The sequence below is a fragment of the Toxoplasma gondii genome, chromosome VI, assembly GCF_000006565.2.
Source record: "Toxoplasma gondii ME49 chromosome VI, whole genome shotgun sequence".
Taxonomy (NCBI): domain Eukaryota; phylum Apicomplexa; class Conoidasida; order Eucoccidiorida; family Sarcocystidae; genus Toxoplasma; species Toxoplasma gondii.
Genome location: NC_031473.1, coordinates 838,283 through 862,097, shown reverse-complemented (window position 1 = coordinate 862,097; position 23,815 = coordinate 838,283). Strand labels below are relative to the sequence as shown.

Sequence of the window (23,815 nt, the reverse complement as noted above, 5' to 3'; positions counted from 1 at the left end):
TGCACACGAGAGGCGATGGCCGTTCCGTCGGCGCTCTCGATTGAGGAAATTTATTTAAAATTGTTGAAAAAGGATTACAGGGTTTCGCGCATGGCTCTCACCAACTCGTGTCGTGTGCGGTGTGGGGTCGTCCCCGCTGCGAGAGCGGAGGCGCCCGAGAAGAGGGCGCGGAAGCTTTTCGCCCAGTGCAGGATGCAATGACGAGTAGAAGAGACGCACACAGATAAACAAGGGAAGGCGTAAACAGAAGACTCACACGTGCGTAAATCGAAGGCACTCAGATGGACAGACAGAAAGACATGCCCGTGCACACCTCGAGACAGTCCACACGACGCATGAGTAAAAAGCAAACACGTTTAAGAGTAGAAGAAGCCACACGAAGACGTACTTAAATTACACAGGCGTCAGCAGAAAGAACTCCACGCGTAGGAGAGCCACACAAGCTGGCGTTCAAAGGGTGTCTGTGTGTGTGAATGCGAAGGAAAAAAGGAAACTCCGGGATGATGCGACGAACGGGAATGCTGGAAACGCCACAGGAGACAGGCGGCGCCCAGGCACGTGGTGAAATGACAGTAAAGTAGCGTAGATCTGTCAGACCACAAAAAAACGAGCTGTGGAAGGAGACCCCCGGAGACAGTCTCTCACGAACTCAGTGGGCACCTTTTTTGTGGCGAGTCGCCTTTCTCGCAACCCCAAAACTTCGCGTTTACACGCAGGACAAGTCAGGCGTGTCTCTCTGGCCCGAGAGAGGAAGCGCGCTCGGCGCAGCGCTGGGGTGTACAGACGGCGCGGAGCTCGCCACCGAGCTGGAAGGACGTCTCTCACATCGTGCGAAATGCGTCTGTTTCGTACCGACCAAATTGTCCAGCGGAATGCACGGTGACACTTTACGCCGACAAATCCTTTCCATGGAAACCTCACAGAGATGACATCATTCACACATATATCATGTATCTGGACAAAAACACGCACTTCCATATATGTATGCATATATATATATATATATATATATGAATATACGTATGTGTTTACGTTATTTCCTTTGCAGTCCAGAAGCCGTCCGCATGCGGCGGCTACATGCAGGGTAGTTTGGACGAGCGTTTCCTTCATTCTGCACCTGCTTTCTGGTAAGTCTTTTCCAAAATCGAGGGCGACGATACAGCACAGACCTAAAATGAACTGTAGCTTCCCTCAGACCCAATGCCCCAACCGCTCCGCAGCCAGCTTCCGGAAATCCTGAGGAGCGCCACTTCTTTCTGAGAAGAGTTTTTTTTTCAGAGAGTAAAGATGTGCTTCTGGAGAAAAACATGTTCGTTCTGCAGCGCCCATTCTTTTCCTGAATGCCGGGGAAGAAAGCAACTGTCGCCACAAGCAGAGAGACGTTGATGAAAATATGTCCTCAGTGCCACAGAACCCCAACAACATGGCCGCCCGCTGGGCGTTCTCGACCTGCTCATGGACTCCGTCTCAAGAGCTCCGCTTCGTTCAGGGAACTCGACACCGCAAAACAGCGGAGGCACCTGCGACTCTCTCTCTGTCAGTCCTTTCGTTGCCTCACTGCGCCTCACGTAAAACGTTGTTGCCATTCCTCCACTTCCGGGAAAAAGACACTACACTTCGGTAGGATGTCTGACCCTGTGGACGGCCTCGGCTACCAAACCCCCAACGTTGACTATGAGGTCCCGAAGACCCACTGGCGACTCTGGCCGACACTCTTTAGCCCCAGGGATGCTCACTGGGTCTCCAATGAGGAGAGACAGAAAACCATGAACTTCGTCTTCAGCCGCCACGGGGGCGCATGTCTGCTTTGAAGCGCGTAGGTCGGGAAAACGAAGCAAAGAACCAACGCCGGCCTGTTCCTGCTGAGGTGAACTGACTTGTCAGCCCATTGGTCACTTTTCAGGGCGACTGGGCCGCGCGGACGCCGGCGACGGACGCGCGGGGGGCTCAGTGTTGAATCTCTGGAGAAATTCAGAGGTTGGGGCTGCATGCGTCTTCGTCAGAGGTCCCGGAGACAAGTTTGCGGCGTCCAAGTCCTGGGGGAACGCGATATGCGTTGTGCCTTTCCTAAAACGAAGCAGAACAACGATATATACATATATATATATATATATATATATATATATGTTTGTGGTGACAAGTGTCTAAGGGAAGCTGACCACGTCTGTATAAGGTACATATGTCTCCATTTGTCTGAATATACAGAGAGATGTGTATCACTTGTTCTGTCTCGCTACCTCGTCGGAACGTCGAAACATAGGGGCAAACATGCGTGTGAATACATCCTTCTGCGCGCCTTTGTTTCTTTGCTGGACCGTCTGTTTGTGTTGGACACTCCTTCTCGCTTCCCAGAGAGCGAACGCGAGGTTTCAGCATGTTCGGCTTTCCCCGCTTACACGTTCTTGAAGACAACGGGACCTCGGCGAGTTCTGTGACCCGGCGAGTCTTCTTGCGTCTCCTGCTGCGGCTGCGAAGGGCGCGGCGCGTTCGGGAGTTCCTCGAAGAGCGGTGAAGAGAGAACGTCAACGAGCGGGCGTCGCGGCAACTCCGGAGGGTCCTCTGGAATCCCGGAGGGAGGCCGAACGTACAAGGCGTTCCTCTCGGGGTCTCCCGACAAGACCAGCGTGTGGTGCACACCGAGCGAAACCTAGAGAGAAGAGAGCGAGGAGAAGGAGAGAAGTCGGAAGGGGAGAACAAAGACGCGTCGAGGAGAAGGTACAGGAAACTCCCAGAGTTGGGAGAATAAAGAGACCGGCGGAGGCCAAAACCAGAACAAATATGGGGGAACCAGAAAAGGTAAACAAGGAAGAACAGGGGGAGAAGAAACAGAGAAAGACACCCTAGACATACTTGGTTAACAACGATTCAGAAAACAAAGCAGAACTATGATGCCCCAGAAGAACACAACTGCAAAGACAGGGGAGGCAGAAAACGACGCGGCAGATCGCCTCGTGGACGTAAAAAGACCTCAGATACTTCCGAAGAAAAGAAAAAGGAGAAAAAATCTTTTTCAGTCTTGACTACGCAGGCGATCTCAGAAGCGGCGCAAGGCCAAGCGCGTGGGAGAAGAAGAAGGAAGAGAAATCTGGAGCGGCTAGCCACATCAAAAACAGAAGAGCGATGAGACGCTCGAGAGACACGATGGTTCTTCTGCAGTTGAGAAACCTGTACTTACGGCGGTCACGAAATACCCGTTGAGAAGAGGCACAGTCTCCGGCTTGGGGTGAAGAATCTCCTTGTCGGGAGGAGATGCAATCCAGTAAGGCGCCGCTGCGGATCTCCCCAGGGAACCGAGAGACTCCCGACCCCACATCCACAGTTCGCCGGTGTCTGTACACACGGCGAGGCGCCTGCCGTCAGGCGAAATGCATGCGCTGACCGCCTTCCCGTCTACGGTCAACTTGTGCGGCAAAAAGTGCTCTTTTCTGCGCAGGAAAAACGAGAAACGGAGAAGTCTCGCAGATCAAACGCTGTGGCGCTAAAACGCAAAGGGGCTGAAGAAGTAAATAGTAATACTGTTTTTAAAACTGGAGACAGAGGAAGTCAGCTAGACGGAAACAGAACAACGCAGTACTGCACTTGCATACAGACGCAAGTATATGGAAAAACAAATGCCTGATAATATACACCTACACACACGTGTTCAGACAAATATATATATATATATATATATACATATGTGCACATATAAATATTTCTACGTTTGTGCAATCATGACCATCTCTGCATCGACGTTTATCCATGTGTACATTTGTACGTATGCATCCACGTGATTCGGAGTCCAGATGCATATATAAATATATATATTCATATGCATATATACATATATGTATTTACATACATTTTTATACATGCGCACACATGTATGCATATGATTCTTTGTGTGGATGACTACATACACACATACATAAATGCATGAATATGTACATGATTTGCTTGAATAGATGAAGAACTTCGTAAACATACTGTTGCGGTTTATTTTACAGATGAATGCACGCGGTCTCGTCTCGACTCCTTACTGGTCGAGAGGGCGTCCGAGCAGGCCGTTTGCGTTGCTGCCCCAGACCCATATTGCGCCATCCTCGTCCACTGCCGCCGAAGTGTCGCCTCCTGAAGGAATCGTTTCGGGAAGAATTTCACAGAAAAGATCTCTAAGCTTCTACAACGACGTCACCTTCACCACAGATACTGTACCTCCTTCACGTGGAGAATGGAGTTATATATATATATATATATATATATGTAGACAGGCAAGCAGAAACGTCGGTAGACAGATACAGATACAGATAGATAGATCGAGAAGGAACTGCGAAGTGAATTCGTGTTTACGCGACTGTAGTTGCGCATCAACCGTTGAGTGGGGAAGATGGACTCGCACAACCATGAAGCATTCGAGAGTGACGTTGGAATGGCGCAGAAAAGTCGACTTGTCGCGTGAGTTGCGTGCGTCTCTCTGTGTATAAGATGGCAGTCGTTTGAGACCAGTTTGGCCGTCGGACGAAGATGTCACTTCGGCTTTCGCGCCTCGCGACATGTTGACGTTCGGCATTCGTTGTTTTGAACGCCTTTTTCCAGAGATTCCTCAACTCGTTGCATTCGAGAGGGATTCGAAACCCGAGGTAGAGCCCACAGTTCACGACAGAGAACCACAGAAGGTACAGCCTAGGGGCGGCAGAACGTCGTCTCGCTTCTGCTTTTTCCTTGAGTCTTCGCGTCCGATCAAGGAGACGCAGACAGTGTCTTGTCCTGAACAGAGACTCCTAGCCCATTAAAGAAATATGCTTAAGCGGCACCCTCGAAGCTCCGACATTCGCTGACGTGGACGACCGTCTGAGAGCTTTCTTCTCACTCGGACTTTGCAGAGAGTTCAGTCCAAGCGATAGAGCCACGACTTCGAGACGCCTCCGCACTCGAAGTCTCAGTGTCCCGTTTCTCACCAGCTGCGATAGCTCGAGTCCGCTTCCCTCGCGTTAGCCGGCGTCCATGGAAGCACGCAGTTAGCCTTGCTGGAGTAGGCGCTGCAGAAACTACAGTTTCTTCTGTGAGCGCAAAAGTCTCTTTCGCACCCGTCTCCTCAGCCTTCTCCAGACCTCTGCCGAGAGTCCGCGGGCGCACGACTGCATGCTCGTGCACCGCACGCAGTCCCGCCTCAGACGGCGCAGGCTGCGCATGCAGTATCTGACCATTGCATGCACTCTCGACGGCGAGCTGACCCTCTCCGCCATGGCCCCAAGTCAGGAGGTTGCTGGAAATGTCTAAGCAGACTGTGTGCGCGTTCCCTGAAAAACGCAGGAAACCACGCTGAAAAAAGTGCACAAATCGAGTTCTCACGGGTCCTTGTAGCCGCCGCTCTCCACATGCGGGAACCGGCTGCTGCATGTGCCAAAGGGATCTCCATTTATGCTTATACAAACGTAACTATATGCAGACACGCATACATTCACATGTACACACACACAAATCTACGCCTAGGCACACTTGCATCCGAGTGCGTCCTAACATCCATATATGTATCTATGTGCATGTATGTATTCCCAGGTCTGTCCCCCTCTCTTCGTATTTATTTACGTGAATATACACACAAATATATATATATATATATATACATATGTATATATGTATATACATATCTCTCCCTATCTATTTACATAAAAAACATATAAACAGAATATAAATAAACCCGTCTATATATAAATATATATATCTTTGTATAGGTGTGTGAGTATGGTACCGAAGGCGATATCGGAGACGAGGACTTCTTCAGAGGTTGTCGGTAGGTCGTGAAGAAGGTCGTCTGGGATGGCAGCGATCAGGGTCTCTCGTGGTGCGGTGCGTCGGAGAGTCACGAGAGAAAAGGCTTGTCTCCACTCTGTCCAGAGATTCCACTCTTCCATCTTCGCTTGGAAGTGCGCCAAGTCGCAGAACTGCAGCATGCTGGGAAGCAGAAAACCGAGAACGCCCATCGATCGAAAAGACACTAAGAGACTCCCCAGGACCGCCGAACAAAGACAAATGCAACACTGGCGGATAGACGCACGCTTTCTACCTACGCTTGCACACGTCCTGCAAATATGAGTTGAAGCTGGAATTCCTAGATCTAGATATGTTGGACACAGGACGGTTTTCTCGACGTATGCGCCGTCTGTCTCAGGAGTTGGCTCGGTCAGTGATCTCTACGATTCACTCTTAAAAGTCCGCGACTTCCTTTTTGCACATCGCCTTCGAGTTCCTGCTGGCGCCCATGGCAGAAAGGCGTGCTCGGGAGCGCGCTTGTTTCACTCGACTTATGCAGCAAGCTACCAGGCGAAAATGACCTTGACAAGCACTCGTGGATAAACGTAGATAAAGACGAAGAAGGACATGCGTCGTGGTGCTCCGTCCTTGTTCACTTCCAGTCTTCTTCTGAAAGACGAAAAGCCCCCTTGACTGCACCTTCGACGACACCAACTCTCCCGCTTTGCAGGCAAGCGACAGAAGAAACTCTCAGATGGCCACCGTCGGGAACGGTGAGGAACAAGCAAACATGCGAGATACCGAGACATTTCATCCACATTTCATCCCCTTTGAGGAGCCTTTCTCAATGATCTACACCTTCTGGCTTCTCCCTGTTCAACGTCCGTCTGTCCCGTTCGCTTTCTGCATCTGTCCTCGATCTGTAGTCCATCTTTCTCTCCTGTTTTACGTCTCTCGCCCTACCTCCTTTTTTCTAACTTTTGCTTCCTCGTTCCTCGGCTTCTCTCCCTTCATTACGCTCTATTCTCTTCTGGTTTCTTCTTTCGGTGTCCTTCTGTTTATCTCACCGAAGTCGCGTGGGAGTGGCGACGCAGCCGTCTCTCACGGCAGAGGTCTGCAACTTTTGGAAGAGTTTTTCGTGTTCTGCGTGTGTTTCCTGGCCTCTCTGCTTCTCCCCGCGAGCGCCGCTGTCCACCCGCCACTCAGCGAAAGTCTCGTTTTTCTCGCCGTCTCCCGCACTGTCAAACGCGTGCTCCACAGCTCCCGCGTCGAGCGCGTCCAGCCAGCGGTCGGGCGCCGCGACAGCGGACGTGGAGCCCAACGCAGAGGGTGCAGGCCTGCGCCACAACATCGCCAGGTACGCTGGAGAGAGGCCTAACTCCCCGGAGGCGCCACGTCCCCACACCCAGAGACCCTGTTCGTCACTCAAAGCCGCACACTGCGCCGGGCCACAGCGAATCTCCGTGATCTGAAAAACAAAGGGAGGCGAGGTCATGGTGGACAAGAAGAAAGAAACACTGTTCAGTGTGAAACACATGCGAGAGATACTGCTGAGTGCGAAAAACGAAGAGGTGATGCCTGCCACGGAAAAGAAGGCGCAGAGGGCTCATGTGCGTTCAGGACTCGACGGCAAAAAGACTCGCCACACGGTCGAGAACAGAGCGCGTGCCCACGAAAGTCCCGCTGGCGTACATACACCCTGTGTGGCTTGGAGCAACTCGGACTCGCTTGACGCTTCGACTTCAGCGGGAAGCTCTCTTGCATGCAGACGAGTGAACAGTGGACGCGTTGACAACGAGGCGACTCGATGCTTCTGCGGCATACAGACTTGACGCAAGTGGAAGTGGGGGAAAGGCGCGGAAACGTATCAGCTACAGGCGTCAGGACGGCTGGCGACTTGCGCATACGGACGTGACAGACTTCGTGGACTCTCTGCAGAGCCTGCGGTGGAGTCGACTTGCCTTTGGCCGCGCAAACTCGACAGTGATTGAAGCAGAGGGTCGCGCAACAGCGACAGAAAACTCGCTCATGTCGACTGCCTCAGGTGTCGATCGCGAGCAGAAGTCCGAGGTGCCGAGACACCCGAAACGGTTGGAACCCCAGGAAAAAAGGAGTCCGTCGGTTGTCAACGCGACGGTGAAGTCGCGTCCGCAAGCGACCTAAGACAAAGAAACGAGAACGTGAAAGAAACGCATTGTCTCTCTGTTTAACCTTGAAAGCGTTCTTTCTCCCTGTGAGGCCTGCAGCCCCGAACGAAGTTCCTCCTCTCTCTCTGCCTTTCTTCGGACGCCGAATCCAAGTGGAATTGCACTGTCAACTGACGTGCAACCGTGGTGATGGAGAATTAAATAGACGAAGGGAAGACGCGCTCCCATGTCCACCATTTAAAGCGCGGAAAAAGACTCTGCAGAGACTTCATGAGCAGATGCGAGCTTGCGGGTCTCCATCGTCGATCGAGAAATGCGTTCACCTATTCGAGACATCACTCGTACGGCCGCGCGCATGGCTGGCGCAAGAACCACCCCCTCTGAAAGAGTCGCTTTTCGCCTCTCCGCCTCTCACGAGAAATCTTCTCTGCTTGTCTCTCGTCTGTGTGTTTGAGTCTCTGCGTGCAGTTCGTTCATCGCGGTTCCTAGCCCCCTTCTTTCGCGAGCTAATTGCGAAGCAGCCGTTTCGAGGACATCCCACCTGGGTGAAGCGCGTCGCGGGTGCAGAGGAAATTGCGACGGGCGTGGGGAGGGAAGCCGTGACGGCGTAGCGTTTTGCGCCCTCTGAGAGGTTGTGGAATTGCAAAGAATGCCTTCTCGCGCCTTCTTCCGGCTCGCGCCGGTCCTGTGCCTCGCGATCCAAGTCGCCAAAAAACGTGACGCCCGAAGGCCTTCTCGTCTTCAAGTCTTCGTCCTCCTTCGCGGAAGCGCTGGAGGCTCCGCCGGTGTGGGGGGTCTCCGCGCCCTTTCGGGGGGTGAGAGCAGAGACAGGCGAGACGTTCTCCTGCGTGAAGAGCGCGAAGTGGCGGGGGTTGTCGAAATCGGACCAGTCTGGAGATTCCGCTGCAACAGACGTCCACGACACGGCGGGGCCTGCGCCATTGCCGCGAGGCACATCTGCAAAGTGGTGAAACTGTGCGCCGATCTGAGGCCAGAAAGAAGGAAAGCGAAGGAAGAAAAACGCGGAAAGAAACGTGGAACTGACGAAGGAGAGAGACGGTGGAGAGCAGAAAGGGAGCGACAAAGAGAGAAAGGGAGGAAGAGACGGACGAGATAAAGAGACACGAAGAGGAAGGGAGGACGCGACGAAAAGCGAAAGAAAAAGATGGAGACGAACGGGCAGACCGAGAAGAAAACACGCAGCGCAGGGGCACAGGGCAAAACACCGGGAGGAGAGAATGAAACATATAAGAGAAAAAAGAAAAAACAAACCTGGCCTTCTGCGTTGGAGCCCCAAGTCCAAAGACCTCCCGCGATGTCGACGGCGGCGCTGTGGTAGAAGCCGCATGCACTCGCCGTCACGTGTGCATCTTTCAAGGCATGCACAACCGACGGTTGCGGAGTCCACCAGACGTCAACGCCTGAGGAAAGGGCAACAGAAAAATACAGCCCAATCAGACGGACAGGGGACATGAAAAAAGCCGAGGACGCTCAAGCCCATGCATACCAGCGAAACGCGGTGTTCCTGGTCCTCCACCGTTCTTCCCTGTCCTCCCTTTCGATCTCTCTGCCTTTCGTCTTCTCTCCTTCTCGCTGACCTCGCTCAGCGGCTTCGTCGAAGGCTCGCGCGTCGCTTTCGGAGACAGCGTCTGCTCGCTCTCCTGCAGAGCTTGGCTCGCTTTCTCCTCGTCTTTCAGAGGCGGGAGCGACTCGCGGAGACGCCGGCGCTGTAGGGAGGCCGAGGCCCAACTGACCCGCGACGTTCGACCCAAACGCGAGCACGCGTCCGGCGAGAGCAGCCTTGGGGACGCGCCCGCCGCTGTCAAAGTGGATAACCCCCGCGTCGACTCCGTGCCTGCCGGGGGAAAAAGGAAACTTGGAAATCGAAACGAAATCTCGGCAGGGCGCGATGGGCCACGGGAGGGGGAGAGACGTGGAGGCCAGCGGCGGTTCAGGGTACGAATCACGGAACGAGGAAAGGCGAGGAGACACCGAGATGCAGAGGAAGCGTCGACTCCGAAGACGCCACCGGCGGCACAGGGAAACCTGCACTCGGAGAGACTGAGAGAAGCAAGCCCCGCAAAAAGGAAACACACTCCACGGAAAGGAAGCAGGCTTGCCTAAGAAAGACAATCTGCAACGCTTCTGCCTTACATGAGAGGTGCATCTGTGGCGAGTGCGTCTTGAACGCCAGATACTTGTCGGGAGGCTTCGTGAGCATTTTCGAGAGGATTCCAGCGAATGTCAACAGTCTGGTTGAACGTGATTGCGTTTGCCGGGTGATTGGCCAGGATCCACGCCTCCAGCTCGTTCCCTACCAAGGCGAACTTGTCCAGAATTATCTCCCTCACAAACTGCTCAAAAACCGCGTTGTCTCCCCCCTCCGCCTGCCCAGGTTTCGCCATCGCCTCATTGACATTCTGCGACTCTCCCGTCTCTTCCACACCTCGCGAGTCTTCCGCGGCGCGACCCCACAACGCGTTGTGGCCCCCAGGAGCACCCGGGCGAGGCGCGGACTTCGTCGTGCACTGTCCGTCAGAGAGAACAGCGCGGCCGTGTCGCGTTTGGAGTCCGACAGGGCCGAAGCGCGGCGGGCCGACGGCGAGGGGACAGGCGGGATAGAAGAGCCGCGCAGCGCGGAAGATGGACGCGAAGGCGCAGAGGCGCGACGCGTCTCCCTGGAGAGAAGCGAAGAGAGTCAACAACCAGCAGAGAAAGAGGAGGAAAGGGTGCCCTCGGCCACCGTAAAGGCGCGGGTCGCCCCAAGCGTCGAAGAGTCGAAGCACGGCCTCGAGGAAAAGCTCCTTCGCGGAGCCGAGCCCGCCACTCCAGAGAGCCACGAGGCCTCGCAGCGTTAGAAGTGAAATCACGATCTCGATCTCCGGCGCAAAGACCGACCGAAGATAAGCCGACTCCATCGACGCCACCTCGCGCGCGCACCGTCTAGCCAGGCGGCGGCGACCCTCCTCATCCAGACTCACCTGAGAAATCAAAACCAGCGTCCAGGTCACCAGCGTGTGCCCTGCGCAAAACGTTCGAATCCTGAAGCGCAGAGGAGAACAAGGAGAGAGCAACGATGGACTTCTTCGAGGTCGAGGCAGCCGAGGCAGAGGGAAACTGGGTCGGAGCGCAGGGTCGAGCAAGCAAGCGTTCGAAGCGACCGCTCCGTGGGAGATGGCAGGATCTCGCCGCTTTTCAGGCCTTCAGGTCTACAAACCTGAGCGTTGCGTCGCCAGATGCGTGAGGGTTCTCCGTGATCGGGGTCTTCACACCGCCCTCGTGATTGCTCTGAATCGCCGTCTGCTTTCGTTTGTTCATCTATATCTCGCCCCTGGTGAGGTGTTGCCTATTCACCTTTGGATCTCCTCAAGCGCCTTCTCCCTCCCTCTCTTGAGCGCTTCTTTGAATCGCGCTTTTACTCGCTTGCTTGACCTCCTTCATAATATCTTTCTTCACGTCTCTCGTGACCCTCGTACCAGCCTCGCTCGTTTCGTCTCCCCCTTGATCTGTCTCTTAATCTCTTTCTCCATCTCCTTTCTGCTGTCTCGTTTTCATCTCTCGGTCTTACCTGGAACTGGTCCCCGCTTCACTGAGAGAATGCAAGAGGCTGCATCCGTCGAGCATTCCAAGTTGCGCGGGCGTCAAGTATGCACCTAATTCCGCGTCTGTCTCTCCACTCAGACGTTCTCGGATTCTCTTCGCAAACACTGTCTCTTCCTCTAGCGTGTCTTCTCCTTCTCCTTCGTATCCTCCGTGCTTCCTTTCAAACGCGTCTTCTGCCCTTCTCCCCCTCTGCTGCCTCATCTGTTTCTCGACCTCCTTGCCTTGCAGCACAGTCTCGAGAACCTCCGGGAAACCGTTTTTCTCTGTCGCGTCTCCAGCGCTCGCGCCTCCAAGAGTCTCTTCTCCCTCACTTCCCTCTTCTCGCTCTCCCCGACGTCTCTGAGAGTTGGGCTCTGTCTCCCCCGCGCCCGGGCGTGCAGTCAAGCCGCTGTTGGAGGAGCGCAGGAGAGAGAAGCGGCGACTGGCGGCGAAGCATGAAGACTTCAGCCTCGCGGGAAGAGGAAGGAAGCGCGTCGACTCTCGCTGACTCGCGCGCGCCTCGCGTTCGAGGTCTCGCCGAAAAACAAGGAGACGGGAGTGCGCAAGTGCCGAGTCGTGAGCGTACGAAATGTTACTCCGCAGCAAACGTTCGACGAAGGACTCCAGCCGCGTCGGCGAAGGAGCCAAGCGTCGCTCGGCGTCCGAATCCTGCACAACCGACGGATGCGGAGAACGCGAAGAGGCACGAGAGAACGACGCCGCGGCTGACGAAGCAGACAACAGTCGAGGCGAACACGAGGCAGGGAGAGAAGAAGAAAACGCAGAAGAACGAGGAAGCGACGAAGCAGGAACGGAGGGCGAAGGCGAAGGAGGAAGAGATGGCGAAGGCGAAGGGGGAAGAGAAGGGGAGGCAGCAGAACGGGGAAGCGACGAGCGAGCAGCCGAGGGAGAAAGCGAATGGAGCGGCGGAGTGAGAGTGTGTGAAGAAGATAAGATCGACCGCAGACGAACAGTGGAGGAAGAGAATGAGACAGCAGCGCGTGTGGGGAGTGCCCGGTAGAAACGCTGGGCAAAGCCAAAGGGAGGCCTCCCGGCTTCGCCATGCAGTGATGCCAGGTGCTCTTGGACGCCCTGAAGTACGAACAGCTCGGTGGCGATCACTTCCTCTGTGGGCAACAACTCGAGAGGGTTGATGTGGGCGCGCACCAGCATCGACGCGACTTGGTACAAGTCCTTCACATCCTGAAATCAAAAAAATCGGAAAACAGTCCCAAGACACGAATCACGTTTTTCAGTCAAAACAAGACCGGTTGTCCATCCGCGTGTCTGGACCACAGACACAGAGAGCTCTGTGGCGAAAGCACTGTCTGCTGTGAATGGCTAGATCGACAGTTCCGCGACATGTCCTCCCCACGCGCGACTATTGACAAAAGGCAAGTGCGGCGATGTCTGCGCAGAGTTCGACGACTTCCCGCCGTTTGCACAGCCATGCATGCGCCTGAGTGAGGGTGCAAAGGGAGACGCGCATCTGAAGCTTCTTCGCGTCTTCTTGTCACTCCTTACCAGCGAGAGGAGACGCTTCGCCGCAACGTCCAAGGCGTGTACATAGGTTGTGACGCGTTCTCTTTGCTCTTCTGAATCCTCATCTCCTGCTTCCAGTTCGTCCAGCAGCGCGTCTTCGTCACGCGAGAAGAGCGACGCGTTGGCGGGCGACACCGCACTTTCCTCGGCCGCTTCGACGAGCTCCCGCGCATGCACGTCGCCTTCTATCTCGCCTCTCGCGTCGTCTTCCACGTCTGCCTTTTCCGCCGCGCCCGGTTCCCCGTGTTCCTCAACACAGGTGTCGTCGTTTGGCGCCTTTTCCAGCTGGCGCTCTGCATGCAGTTGCCCCTGAGAACCGCGTTCCTTCACAGCGCTTGGACTCGCAGCCGAGGCGCGCTCTCGCAGGACAACTGCGTGCACCCGGTTAAACCACTCGGCCGCGGACGCCTCCGGAACCGTCGAAATGACGTAAAGAAACGAAGGTGAGAACTCCACGTTCAACGCATGCATCAAACAATGCGCCAACGTCGTCGGCACACTCCGAGCCTAAAAGTGAAAAACAGATATTTCACTTGAAACACGCAAGAGAACGTCCCAGTTCTGACAATCCGAATAATGTCACCGGACCGTGAACTCCGCCCCCTTTCGACATTTCTACTCAAACCTGCCGAGAACTACAGCCAAAACAGCAACACCGCGATCGACAATTATGATATATATATCATATACAAATATATATATATATATATATATATGTGTGTGCGAAAATATATGTATAAATATGTATATATGCATCGATTTGTCATGCACAGCGTTCAACGGTCTAGGAATCGTGGTTTCGTCCTTAGTGCCGCCTGGCACCACAAAGGGAAACGAAGGAAATGAAAAGGCGAAAGACGAACCGTTTGGAGGACGGAGTTGAACGCCGCGACGAGCTGCCAAGGTCGCATGGCCACGACTTGCGACGCCTGCATACAGAGAAAAAATGCGAAATTAACAGACGCGCTGAGAAGAGAGGCAAGAGAAGAAGGAGCAAGGCAGACTCCCAGCGACGTAGAGAGAGACAGCGGAAGACCCAGGAAAGTGGACAAACGAGAGACAGGCAAATCGAAAGAAAGAGAGACGATTCACGCATCACAGCAGGCCTGACTCGACACACACACACATGGTTGGGTGCACACAGGCAAAGAGGAAAGCCGGGACAAACGCGAAACGAAAAGCGACAAGAAAGTCAGAGGAAAAACACAACGAAGACCATTCTGCTCTAGCACTTACTTCAAGGACAGAGAGCCACACAGCCACCATCAGGCAGCTCTCGTGGTGCCGAGTATTCCGACGTTCATTTGGAAGCAGTCTGAAAAGAAGTGAAATCCAGAAACATGACACTTCAGCTACGCACCTCTCCATCTTTTTCTGGCTACCACGTGACTCACTCCTTCATCAGTCTACAAATGTATCTGTCTGTCTGTTTCTATCTACTCTATCTACCTGCCTATCCACTTATACCTACCTATATATATATATATATATATATATTTGTATCTTTCTGTCTATCTGCTGTACATGCCTATACGTACATCACCTAAATATAAATATACATATGTATATGTATATGAGTATAGACCAGCAGTGCATATGAAGCATGTAGAGGCATCAGGTGCACCACCGATGAACCTATCCCGACTGTATTTCTCGTCTTCGGAGCCGTTTTCTCCGCTCTGTCACTTTCCTCTGCTTTCTCTTCACCCACTTGTCGACCTGTCGCCACCACACCTCAGGGCGAAACAGAACCGGGAGGAGAGCCTCGAGGGCGTAGACGAAAGGCAGAGGCCTGTCAGGAAGTTCACTGGTGAACATTCGGACGACCCGTTTGACAGCAGTGGCGACGATTTCGCATGCGATCAGTTCGCGCACAAGCTGGTCGCCGCGATACCGCAGCCGCGCGGCCTCCACGCTCGAGCGCCATGTTCCCCTCGCGGGCAGGTCTCCGAGAGTCTCCGTCTCATGGACGCGCAGTTCAACCTCACTCCAGAGGACCCAGAGAGCGACGCCGACGTTGACTCCGAAGTGGTGAAGGATTTTCCGCAGGTGCCCGCCGTGTCGGAGAAATGGAAGCCGTCGCAGCAGCGCGAGGACGCGACGGTAGACGCTCGGCGCATGCAGTTGAACGTCCGGCGCGCGCCGCCCCCCGGTCTCCGAAGACCCTCCGCGTGCTCGCCTCGCGCCTGCCTGCGGCCTCTGCAGCAGGGGAAAGAGAAGGTACGTTTCCGGGCGGATCGGCCGCGCTCGCGGCGCCAGCGAGATCACGAATTGCGAGCTAGACCATGGCAGACACATTCGGAGACAACTCCGGGATGCAGGAGAACAAGGCTCCAGGGAAGGGTACACGCGCTCAATCGTGTCCACTTGGAAGTAGTCGCGCGCCGTGCCAACCTTCGGCGCCGGGGCTCGAAAAGGAGGTTCGCTGAAAAAGAGAAAAGACACTCGAGCGACGCGCGGACGGTGACGGATGGGTGGCGAACTGGGAGGCGCCGAAAGATCGAAAGAAATTTGACAGAAAAACACACATCTTCGATGGAGTCAGAAAGGAAGAGTGAGACACAAGTCACCATATATATATATATATATAGATAGATAGATATATGAATATGTATATGTACATATATGCATATATATATATATATATATATAAATATGGTCCAGGCGCTAGATTTGCGAATGTGTGAGATAAGAAAAGAGAAGATCCAAGAATGTGAGAGAGTATCGCGAAACACGAGAAAACAAATCAGTTAACATGTGTATGTAGGTGATCCCGGTGCCGTAAAGGGGATCGTGGGATTATCGAAACGAAGCGAACCGTCTCGCAAAACAACATCCGAAAGAGAAGGTGGTGAGTGGGGACGCACAGAACAGACACTTGCTGCGGCTTAGACCTGCATGCAGAGAAATGCTCCTCTACACATGACGTTTCGCGTGCTGCGATTGGCAGCTGCGATTTTTGAGCATTTTCCGTTAAAGAATCTCGAGTCGTCAAAGCTGGGTGTGATTCCTGGGAGAAATCCCTGTCGGAATACATTACGAAACGTTCCACTGAAAAATCTTACCACCCCGTTTTCGGACCCTTCGCTAAAGTCCAAATCGAGCACTTGCGACCAAAGGCCCACGCGAATTCGCTCTGCTCTTCGCTGAAACAAAGCACCAACAAAGAAGTACAGACAGATGTTTACATGACGATGCTTCAACGGTATGCTGATGTACATATATATATATATGTATATATACGTGTACAAATATCTGCATTTGTATGTACCTATCTGTACCTATTCATGCATGTATGTATGTATATATGTATATATATATATATATGTAAACGAGTATGGTTTGGTCGACGAGCTCGCTTTGGCTGGAGTCAAAACGTGTATTTAAACATGAAGTCTCAGCGTGACAACTGTAGTTCTGTTGTGTACGTTCACACACTAAGTGACAAAGACGCAACAGCCTGTCTCGGGACGTTCTTCACCGACCTCACGGATTACACCTCACGAGGCCGAGCTTTCCTAACTGATTCGCGTTCACTAACAAGGGTGTCGTGATTCGACACTGCACTACTGATACGCTATCCACAGCCGTTGGGGTTGCGCGTTCCGCTACAGAGTAGTTGAACAGCCTCGAGAGAAATCTGAAGAATTCAAAAGAACTCGAGAAAGAATGTTTCTCACCCTATGGTCTCGCCGAGAGGCTGGTAGGGCAGCAGGTCGCTTCGGGTGCAGCCAAAGAGTGTCGCTGCACGGTTGAGGACGGCCTCAATGTCTCCGTTCTTGAGCTGCACGACGGTTGGTCGAGTCCAAGAGGTTCCATCGAAAATGAGCGCAAACGCCGGAAGATTCGAGAGGCTCTCACCCTCCGTGGGCCGCGGATCATATCTAGACAGGACAAAATCAGAGAGATGTGAAAACAAAAACTCCTTCCTCTTCTTCTCGGAAAAAAACACAGAGCGTCGGGGACCCTGAACTCGAGCTCGGCTGCCACAGGCACATTCCGCACCACGTTCCGTCTGTTTCCTTTTCGATTTCTCTCGTATCTCTCCTTCTTTTCCAACCGCCCCTTTGCCTGTTCAGACATCCCTGCCTAACCCGCATTACCGCTTAACAAATCTATCTATCTACCTGTCGTCTCTCCCACTACTACTCTGTCTCTTGTCTCTCCCCACGGAGGTTTCCTCGATCTCGCTTCCTCTCTGTCCTCCCGAATCTGCCCCTACTTCGCCGTCTCTTACCCTAATCCGTCAAGTTGACAGTTCCGCGGACCTCTATCCCTCATTATCGCTTATTCTCTGCTCGTGTATCCGTCACTCTCGTTTCCTTTCTTCTCAGCCTGTCCCCGGTTTCCTCTTAATGTGTGTCTGATCCCGTTCTCCTCGTTGGCCTGCGCTTTCTAAAATCTCACAGCCTCGCTTCCGATTTGTTTCTGTGCTTCCATGTTCCTCATTCTCTCCACGAGACTTTTGCCTTCTTTCTCTCCCTTCCTCTCCTTTCTTCCCCTTTTTCCTCTCTTCCTCTTCTCTTTCCTCGCCCTCCTCTTTTTTTCTTCCCTCCCCCCTTTCTGCTCCTTTTCTACTTTTTCGCTCACTCCTTCACGAAGGTCGGCGCCTCGGTGCCACGTCTTTCGGTCCCCAGCGTCGTGGCGTTGAACAGCGAACCTCCCACTCCTTGCTCTCTTTCTTGTTCGCTCGCTGGTTCCCCTTCTCGCTGAAGCGCCCGGGGCATCTCGCGTTCGGTGCGTCTCCTCGCGGCAGGTCGCGCCCGGAGTAGGCGGCCGAGCTCGCCGGTTTGTGGCGTCGGGATCGCCTGATGAACGACCCAGGAATCGTAGAGAAATCTGCGAGAGATCCCCTCACGCGCGTCGTGGAGACACGCCGCGAGCACCTGCAACAGACGCCTGCGCATCTCTCGCCCCGCGCGACTGTCGAGGGGACAGGCTTCCTCGGTGGAAGTCCCCGGAGCACGGCTCTCAGCGTGTGAGGTGTTGCCCTGCGAGGGGAGCCGCGATGTCGAGAAACGCCTCCAGCGGCGGCGAATAGGCGACGCCTCAGCCACCAAGTGGGCAAAGTACCACCACGCATGCGGAGGCCCTAGAGACATCACCTTGTCCGTGACGGCAGCGTACGCGCTGGAGTCCGACGCCCGCGCCTGACGGAGGACAGACAGTTGTTCGTTGTCGTTTCTTCAATTCGTCACAGACTCAGAAGTTGCAAGCACTCCGAAGAGGAAAGAAAAACAAGTCGGTCGTCGCGAACTGCTGTCCTGGAAAGACCTCAAGACTCACCGCTTTGTCGGGGCGAAAGCCAGGTGCCTCGTGGTCGACCGTGGGCGGTGTTCAGATCACACAGAAAACCGGGAGAGGAGAAGAGACAAAGAGGAAGAAACGGCCAAGAGCGAGAGACCTCGAAGCAGCACAACTCGCAACTCACGCCGCTAACCATCTAGAGGGTCACACTCTCTCTTCCGGCAGAACCTTCTCGCTTGCGTCTTCCTCTTGCGCACTCTCGTTCGATCTTGATCTCTCTCTGTCTCTGTCTCTGAAACCGATGCGTTCGCCTCGACTTCTCCACGTGTACACAGACCCTCCTCGTTTACCATGCGTCACTTTTTTCTTCGCTCACCTGAAATCGTGGAGCATACAAACTAAGGAGGTTTTGCGGATTCGGCACGCGCAGGACGCGTTCGACAGGCGGCCCGGAGGTCGCCGAGGGGACCGCCTGCAGGAGCAGATCCCGTGCGACGGTGAAGGGCAGAGGCTCCTCGATGGGCTCTGAAAACACGAAACGATTCTTCCTGTTTCTGTTCTTGCGGGAGGGTTCTTTCTCGGTGTCTTCAAGTCTCCAGTTTCTTTTCACTCTTTCTGTTAAACGAAGGAAAGGATTCTTTGCTTGGGCTAAAGCACCGAACCATCGCCGTGATGCTGGTCGACGATGACGAGCAATTCAACGTTGCAACCGCAAAGTGTAACTTCATTCTGAAAAAGAACCCCTTCGTACCGCGTGAGTCCGCAAATGCATTCCCGCGAAAATCACGAAAAACCAGGATTCCAAAAGGGCAAGTAGAACTGGGGTTCTAAAAGCAGATGGAATTGGGGTTGCACAGCCTCGACCGAAGACGAGCATCAGGCGGGAGGCCTGTCCTCCTTTTTAGTCAACATGCGCCAAGGACGCATTTCCCGATTTCTCATGTTCTCGCACCCATCAGGCATACCCTCGAAAGCGAGGTGTGCTCACGGCAACCTCACCGACACTCGACTCGAAAGGTTTTCTCGACACTGGCTCAGTGCAGACGCAACCGTTCCTTACCGACGCAATGAGGGACGAGTGGCGAAGCGAGAACTCTCAAGCCGAATCCCTCGACGGCGCAGAGACGCCCACACTGGGAGGTCAGGCGGACATTTGCCGGGCTCGACGCAGCGCGGACCACCTGGCAGCAGCGCACCTCGGTGCGTATAGCTGACCTGCAAAAAAACCAAAGAGGGGAAAAACGCTTCGAACGTTGAAGAGAGACGCCGAGGCGAATGTTCCTCCCAACGCACGCTTCACACCAGACAACGAATTCTCACTCCTCACTCCTCGTTCGTTTCAGGAGCAAGCGAGGAGATGGCAGACACAGGGAAGGCGAGAGACACCGACGACCTAGATGCCCGTTCGATGTCGCCGCATGCCAACTCGCCAGTAGTGTGGCGTCTCTGCTGAGGCGAGTTCAGGACTCTGGAAAGCTGCTTGTTGTGGAACAGAACGACTGCTCAGAGCAGAGAGTGGGGTCACTGTGTGTGGCATCCCAGCTGCATTGGTTTGCCAGCGGTCTCTTCTCGGAGACGCCTTTTGCCTACAGTTCAACTGTGAGCAAGGCGACAAACCTGCCCATGAATCACTTTCTTTCGATCCCTTCTCCGAGGTCACAGAGTGAAAATGGATCCACGCAAAATCACTGGTGAAGCTGGGGGTTCAAAGTGGAGAGCGCAGCACTCGGACATCGTTCGCAAGAGTTCCCGACAGAGGCAGAGGGAGATGTCGACAACGGAGCAAGCATCACACGCGACACCCCACACACACACACTAGACAAGGAAGTGAAGCAGGGAACGACGCTCCTGCAGGAAATGCGGTGCCCACGAGCACTGAAGGGAGTTTTCTTCTGTTGCCCTTTGCAATCCACGAAGAAGGAAAAACACGAAAGGCTACGAAAACAGAGAACAATCGACGCCTGTTCGCCTGGGCACCAACCTGCAGACGTCCCCGAGAAGGAACGGAGAAGCCTGTACACGCCACCCATCACAGACTTGACAGGAACACACGAAGGCGCAACGAAAGCCAGCAGTGTGTTCGCTGCGGCCGTGCCGCTCCCTGCGAACGAGCGTCGGCGATGGTGACAAAGCGCGTCTGTCTCACCAGAAGTCTTGATCGTGCACCAGGACGAAGACCACGCCTTTGTATTCGAAGCCAGTGACAGCCCAGTCGAGGACGTCCAGGTGCAGCGCGTCTGAGTCGATGCGTCCACCCTCTACATACTCCTTCACGGTGTTCGCCACGCGCTCGAGGCCACCGTATCCGGATACATCACCGCAGTCTCGCTCTGCGTCAGCCGCAAACGGGCAAAAAGACAAGCCGCTGGCATGTTGGGGAAACAACAGGAAAGGCCAGGCACCGCGATTCGCAGAGTGCGTGTGAATTGCATGGTGCCCCTCCACCTTTGACGGAAATGACTTTGCTCGTTTGCACAAGCGACTTCAGCTCGCTGAAACACCACCAGCTGCCTCAAGAACAGTGCCACAAACGCGCCGGCGGCCCAGCGTTACCTCTGGCAGCGGAGCTCATTGGAAACGCGTCGAACCCGTTGCTGAAGCACGGAGAGAAGCGACGTTCCCCACTGTACTTGACGATATTGAGACGGGTGGCTTGGCGGCACCTCCACCGACCAAGGAGAGAAGTGTCAGAGAAACAAGTCAGGACGGAAGGTGACACTCAGGAACATCTGAAGAGAAAGATCCACTCTGTACGAGGATAACCAATCCTGGGTCTCCCTTCTGCTTATCCATTTCTCTCTCTCTTTATCCTCATTCTCTATATCAACCTGTCCACCTACATCTGTCCCGACGTCTATCTATTCGTCTTCGTCTGCAGCGTGTGTCGTCTATCTACTTATCTCTCTCGCTCTACCTGTCAATCGCCATCGATCCTCTCACCCCCCTCGCTACCTTCGGTCCACCTGTCTTTATATACAGACACACCAACGTATATATACATACATGCATACACACATGCACATACATACAAACACACTCTCACATATAAAATCGATCTTTCTATCTTCCTCTCTTTCTCTCTATCTATCTCTCAATATCCGGCTCTATCTATCAATATGCATCTGTACATAAGCCAGAGTTACATGCGTAGAAGAACTTTCATTCTTTTTGCGTTTTTTCATCGTTGTCTTTCCTTCGATACTCTCTGTCTCTTTGACCCCACCCGCGGCGCGATGTTTTCTCCGATCTGTCTAGCGCCGCTTTCTTTCGAGTCGTTTCGTCTCACCGACTCTAGAGTCCTTTTTCAGTTTTGAGTGGCTGTTCGTGGGAGTGTCTTCGGGCTCCGAGTCGAGTTGTTCCACCACGATTCGACTCAGCGCCTCTCTCGCTTTCTCGTCGACCTTGGCATGCATGCGCGGACGTTTGAAACCGAGAAGCGGCCGCTCCTCAGTGTAGTACTTGTACAGGGCGAGGGCGAGGAGCCTCCGCAGCTGGGGCGTCGTCAGGGCATGCGCCACGATTCCGGTCAGCCACGAGAGATTCTGCGAAAGCAGGTAGGTGCGATACATGACCCTCGACCACTGACAGAAGGCGTCCACGACACGCTGCGTCTGTCGCTCTCGAGATTGATCTGCCAGTGCCTCGCCTCTCTGTTCCCGTTCACGGAGTTCCTCGCGCGTGCACTTGCAGTCGGAAGACGCCTGCCGCGCGAGGAAACTGTCACCAGCGGTCCTGCCCAGTGTTTCGGGAAAGGAAGGGATGTCTGCGCGAGACAGGTCCGCAATGCGTTCCTCCACGCATGCGTCAATGCGGTTTCGCTTGTCGCCTCCACCTGGCTCTTCGCTCCAGTCCCTACAATACGGTTCTCTGTCTCCGCGGCCTCCGCGGCTTCGAGGTCTTCTGCGAGGCCCGTAGCCATCGGAGCCTCTCTCGCCTCCTGTATGCGGAAGAGCGCCTCCGCCGTCGGCCGCCAACGTCTCTGCGAGAGCGTGCAGGAGCGTCGACGCAGAGAACTCGTAGTAGAGGAACAGGGAGAACCACGCGAGCGTCGGAAGTTCCGGAAGTCGCTTCACGCGCTCAGCTTGCGAAAGAGGACTCAGCTCTCTGCGAAGAAGCTCCCAGTCCGCTTCGGCCTCCTCACTGAAAAGCCGCGGCGCGAGTGGCTCGTCGAACTCGACACTCCAGTGCATGCGCCTGTGCGCCCCGCTCCCGTTGAAGAGCAGACACGACCAGAGAGAGACCGTGAGGTGGTGCAGCACGGGGGGCGGCAGAGGCAAGAGACAGGCATGTTGGCGGTCGCCTGCCTCGACCGGGAAGCCCTGCAAAGAGTTGGAAGAGACGCGAGAGCCGCGGAAGATCCCCGAGGCTCGGCTGCGACCGTTCTGCTTTGCTCCACACTGACCCATCTTGGAAAGCTTCTTCACACAGCGCAAAGAGAACCTGCCATGGTCGGTCAGAAGCTCGGCCGGCGCCGGCGGCTGCTCTCAGAGGGACGCTGGAGAGCCCTCGCCGGAAAAGAGAAGCAGTGTCCTCCGGATGACGCGGTTCCACGCAGAAGGCACAGACAGCCCACAGAAGCCTCCTGAGGGCAGGCAAGCTCCAGAGGAGAACCTGTGACAGGCGAGAGCCGCGACCACCGAGAAGGAGAAGCGGACGCCGGACCGGTGGACTCGCCTCGAGATCTTCTTGCGCAAAGATTCCTCTCACAGCCGGCGACCTCCAAGTGCAGAGCGGGCAGGACGAACGCCAGAGTCACGGGAGCTCAGACGTCAGACTCGGTGGCGGATTGGAGAGTGGAGAAGGAGCAGAAATATCGGAAACACTCATGTTCTCCCCGGAAGGGAGAGGTCGAACTCTGCATCTCGAATCGGAGTCCACTTCAGGGAAAAAGGGAAGGGTGAAGACGAGGAGTCTGGCGAGACTTAAAGAGTCTGGGCGTTCTCAGTCGTCCACCCCACTCTCCGGCAGAGATCCACAGCTCCTGAAAAGAAGCGAACACTATGAAGAGACACAAGCTCATCGACCCCAGAGAGGGAAAGGAATCTCATGGTGCAGACGGAGAGGGATGAGGAACGTAGAAAACGAATGAGGAGAACGAGGAGACTCGCAGAAAAGTCCTACTGATTCCTCGACCTACTCAACCACGGCCAGAGCACACAGGACACTCCGGGTCCGAGAAAAGGGGAGGCCTGAGATGTCTCGGCAGCTGGAAGAGGTCTCGCTTGTACACATAAACCCGCCACACTGTGAAGCTCGTCGGAGGCACAGCGGGGATTTGAGGCGAAAAATGTGCTAAGTTACAGTCACGACGAGAAAACGAAAATGCGAGACGAATGCTCTCCGACGCGAAGGCGGTGAGACTCGAGACATCGACGCACTGAAAGCCCCAACACCGGACTCTCGAGGTTCCTCAGTCTCTGCAAGACTTGCTCAAGACCCTAACGAAAACGACGCAGCGTTTCGCGAGTAGCACGGCGAACTAATGCAGCTGAAAAGAAGGCTTGACAAGGCAATCGAGGAAGATAGCGAGGCTGGGATAAGCAGTAAATCGGGAGCTGAAAAG

The 23,815-nt window shown here is 54.4% G+C and overlaps 1 protein-coding gene across 1 annotated transcript; it reads right to left on the bottom strand.

The window, feature by feature from the left end:
- Window positions 1–1,040: 1,040 nt before the first annotated feature.
- On the bottom strand, window positions 1,041–23,545 carry TGME49_239700 (regulator of chromosome condensation (RCC1) repeat-containing protein). The gene is made up of 24 exons (XM_018780564.1): window positions 21,539–23,545; window positions 20,399–20,582; window positions 19,312–19,466; window positions 18,628–18,776; window positions 17,595–18,154; window positions 16,685–16,888; window positions 16,070–16,150; window positions 14,716–15,429; window positions 14,241–14,319; window positions 13,868–13,933; window positions 12,987–13,511; window positions 11,449–12,665; window positions 10,035–10,922; window positions 9,479–9,735; window positions 9,153–9,301; window positions 8,422–8,865; window positions 7,695–7,892; window positions 6,801–7,201; window positions 5,732–5,934; window positions 4,938–5,279; window positions 4,020–4,110; window positions 3,176–3,425; window positions 2,397–2,647; window positions 1,041–2,067 (listed from the first exon to the last, which is right to left on the bottom strand). The coding sequence occupies exons 1-24, from the start codon at window positions 22,656–22,658 to the stop codon at window positions 1,893–1,895; spliced, it is 8,703 nt and encodes a 2,900-aa protein (XP_018637652.1). The 5' UTR covers window positions 22,659–23,545; the 3' UTR covers window positions 1,041–1,892.
- Between the last annotated feature and the right edge of the window lie 270 nt (window positions 23,546–23,815).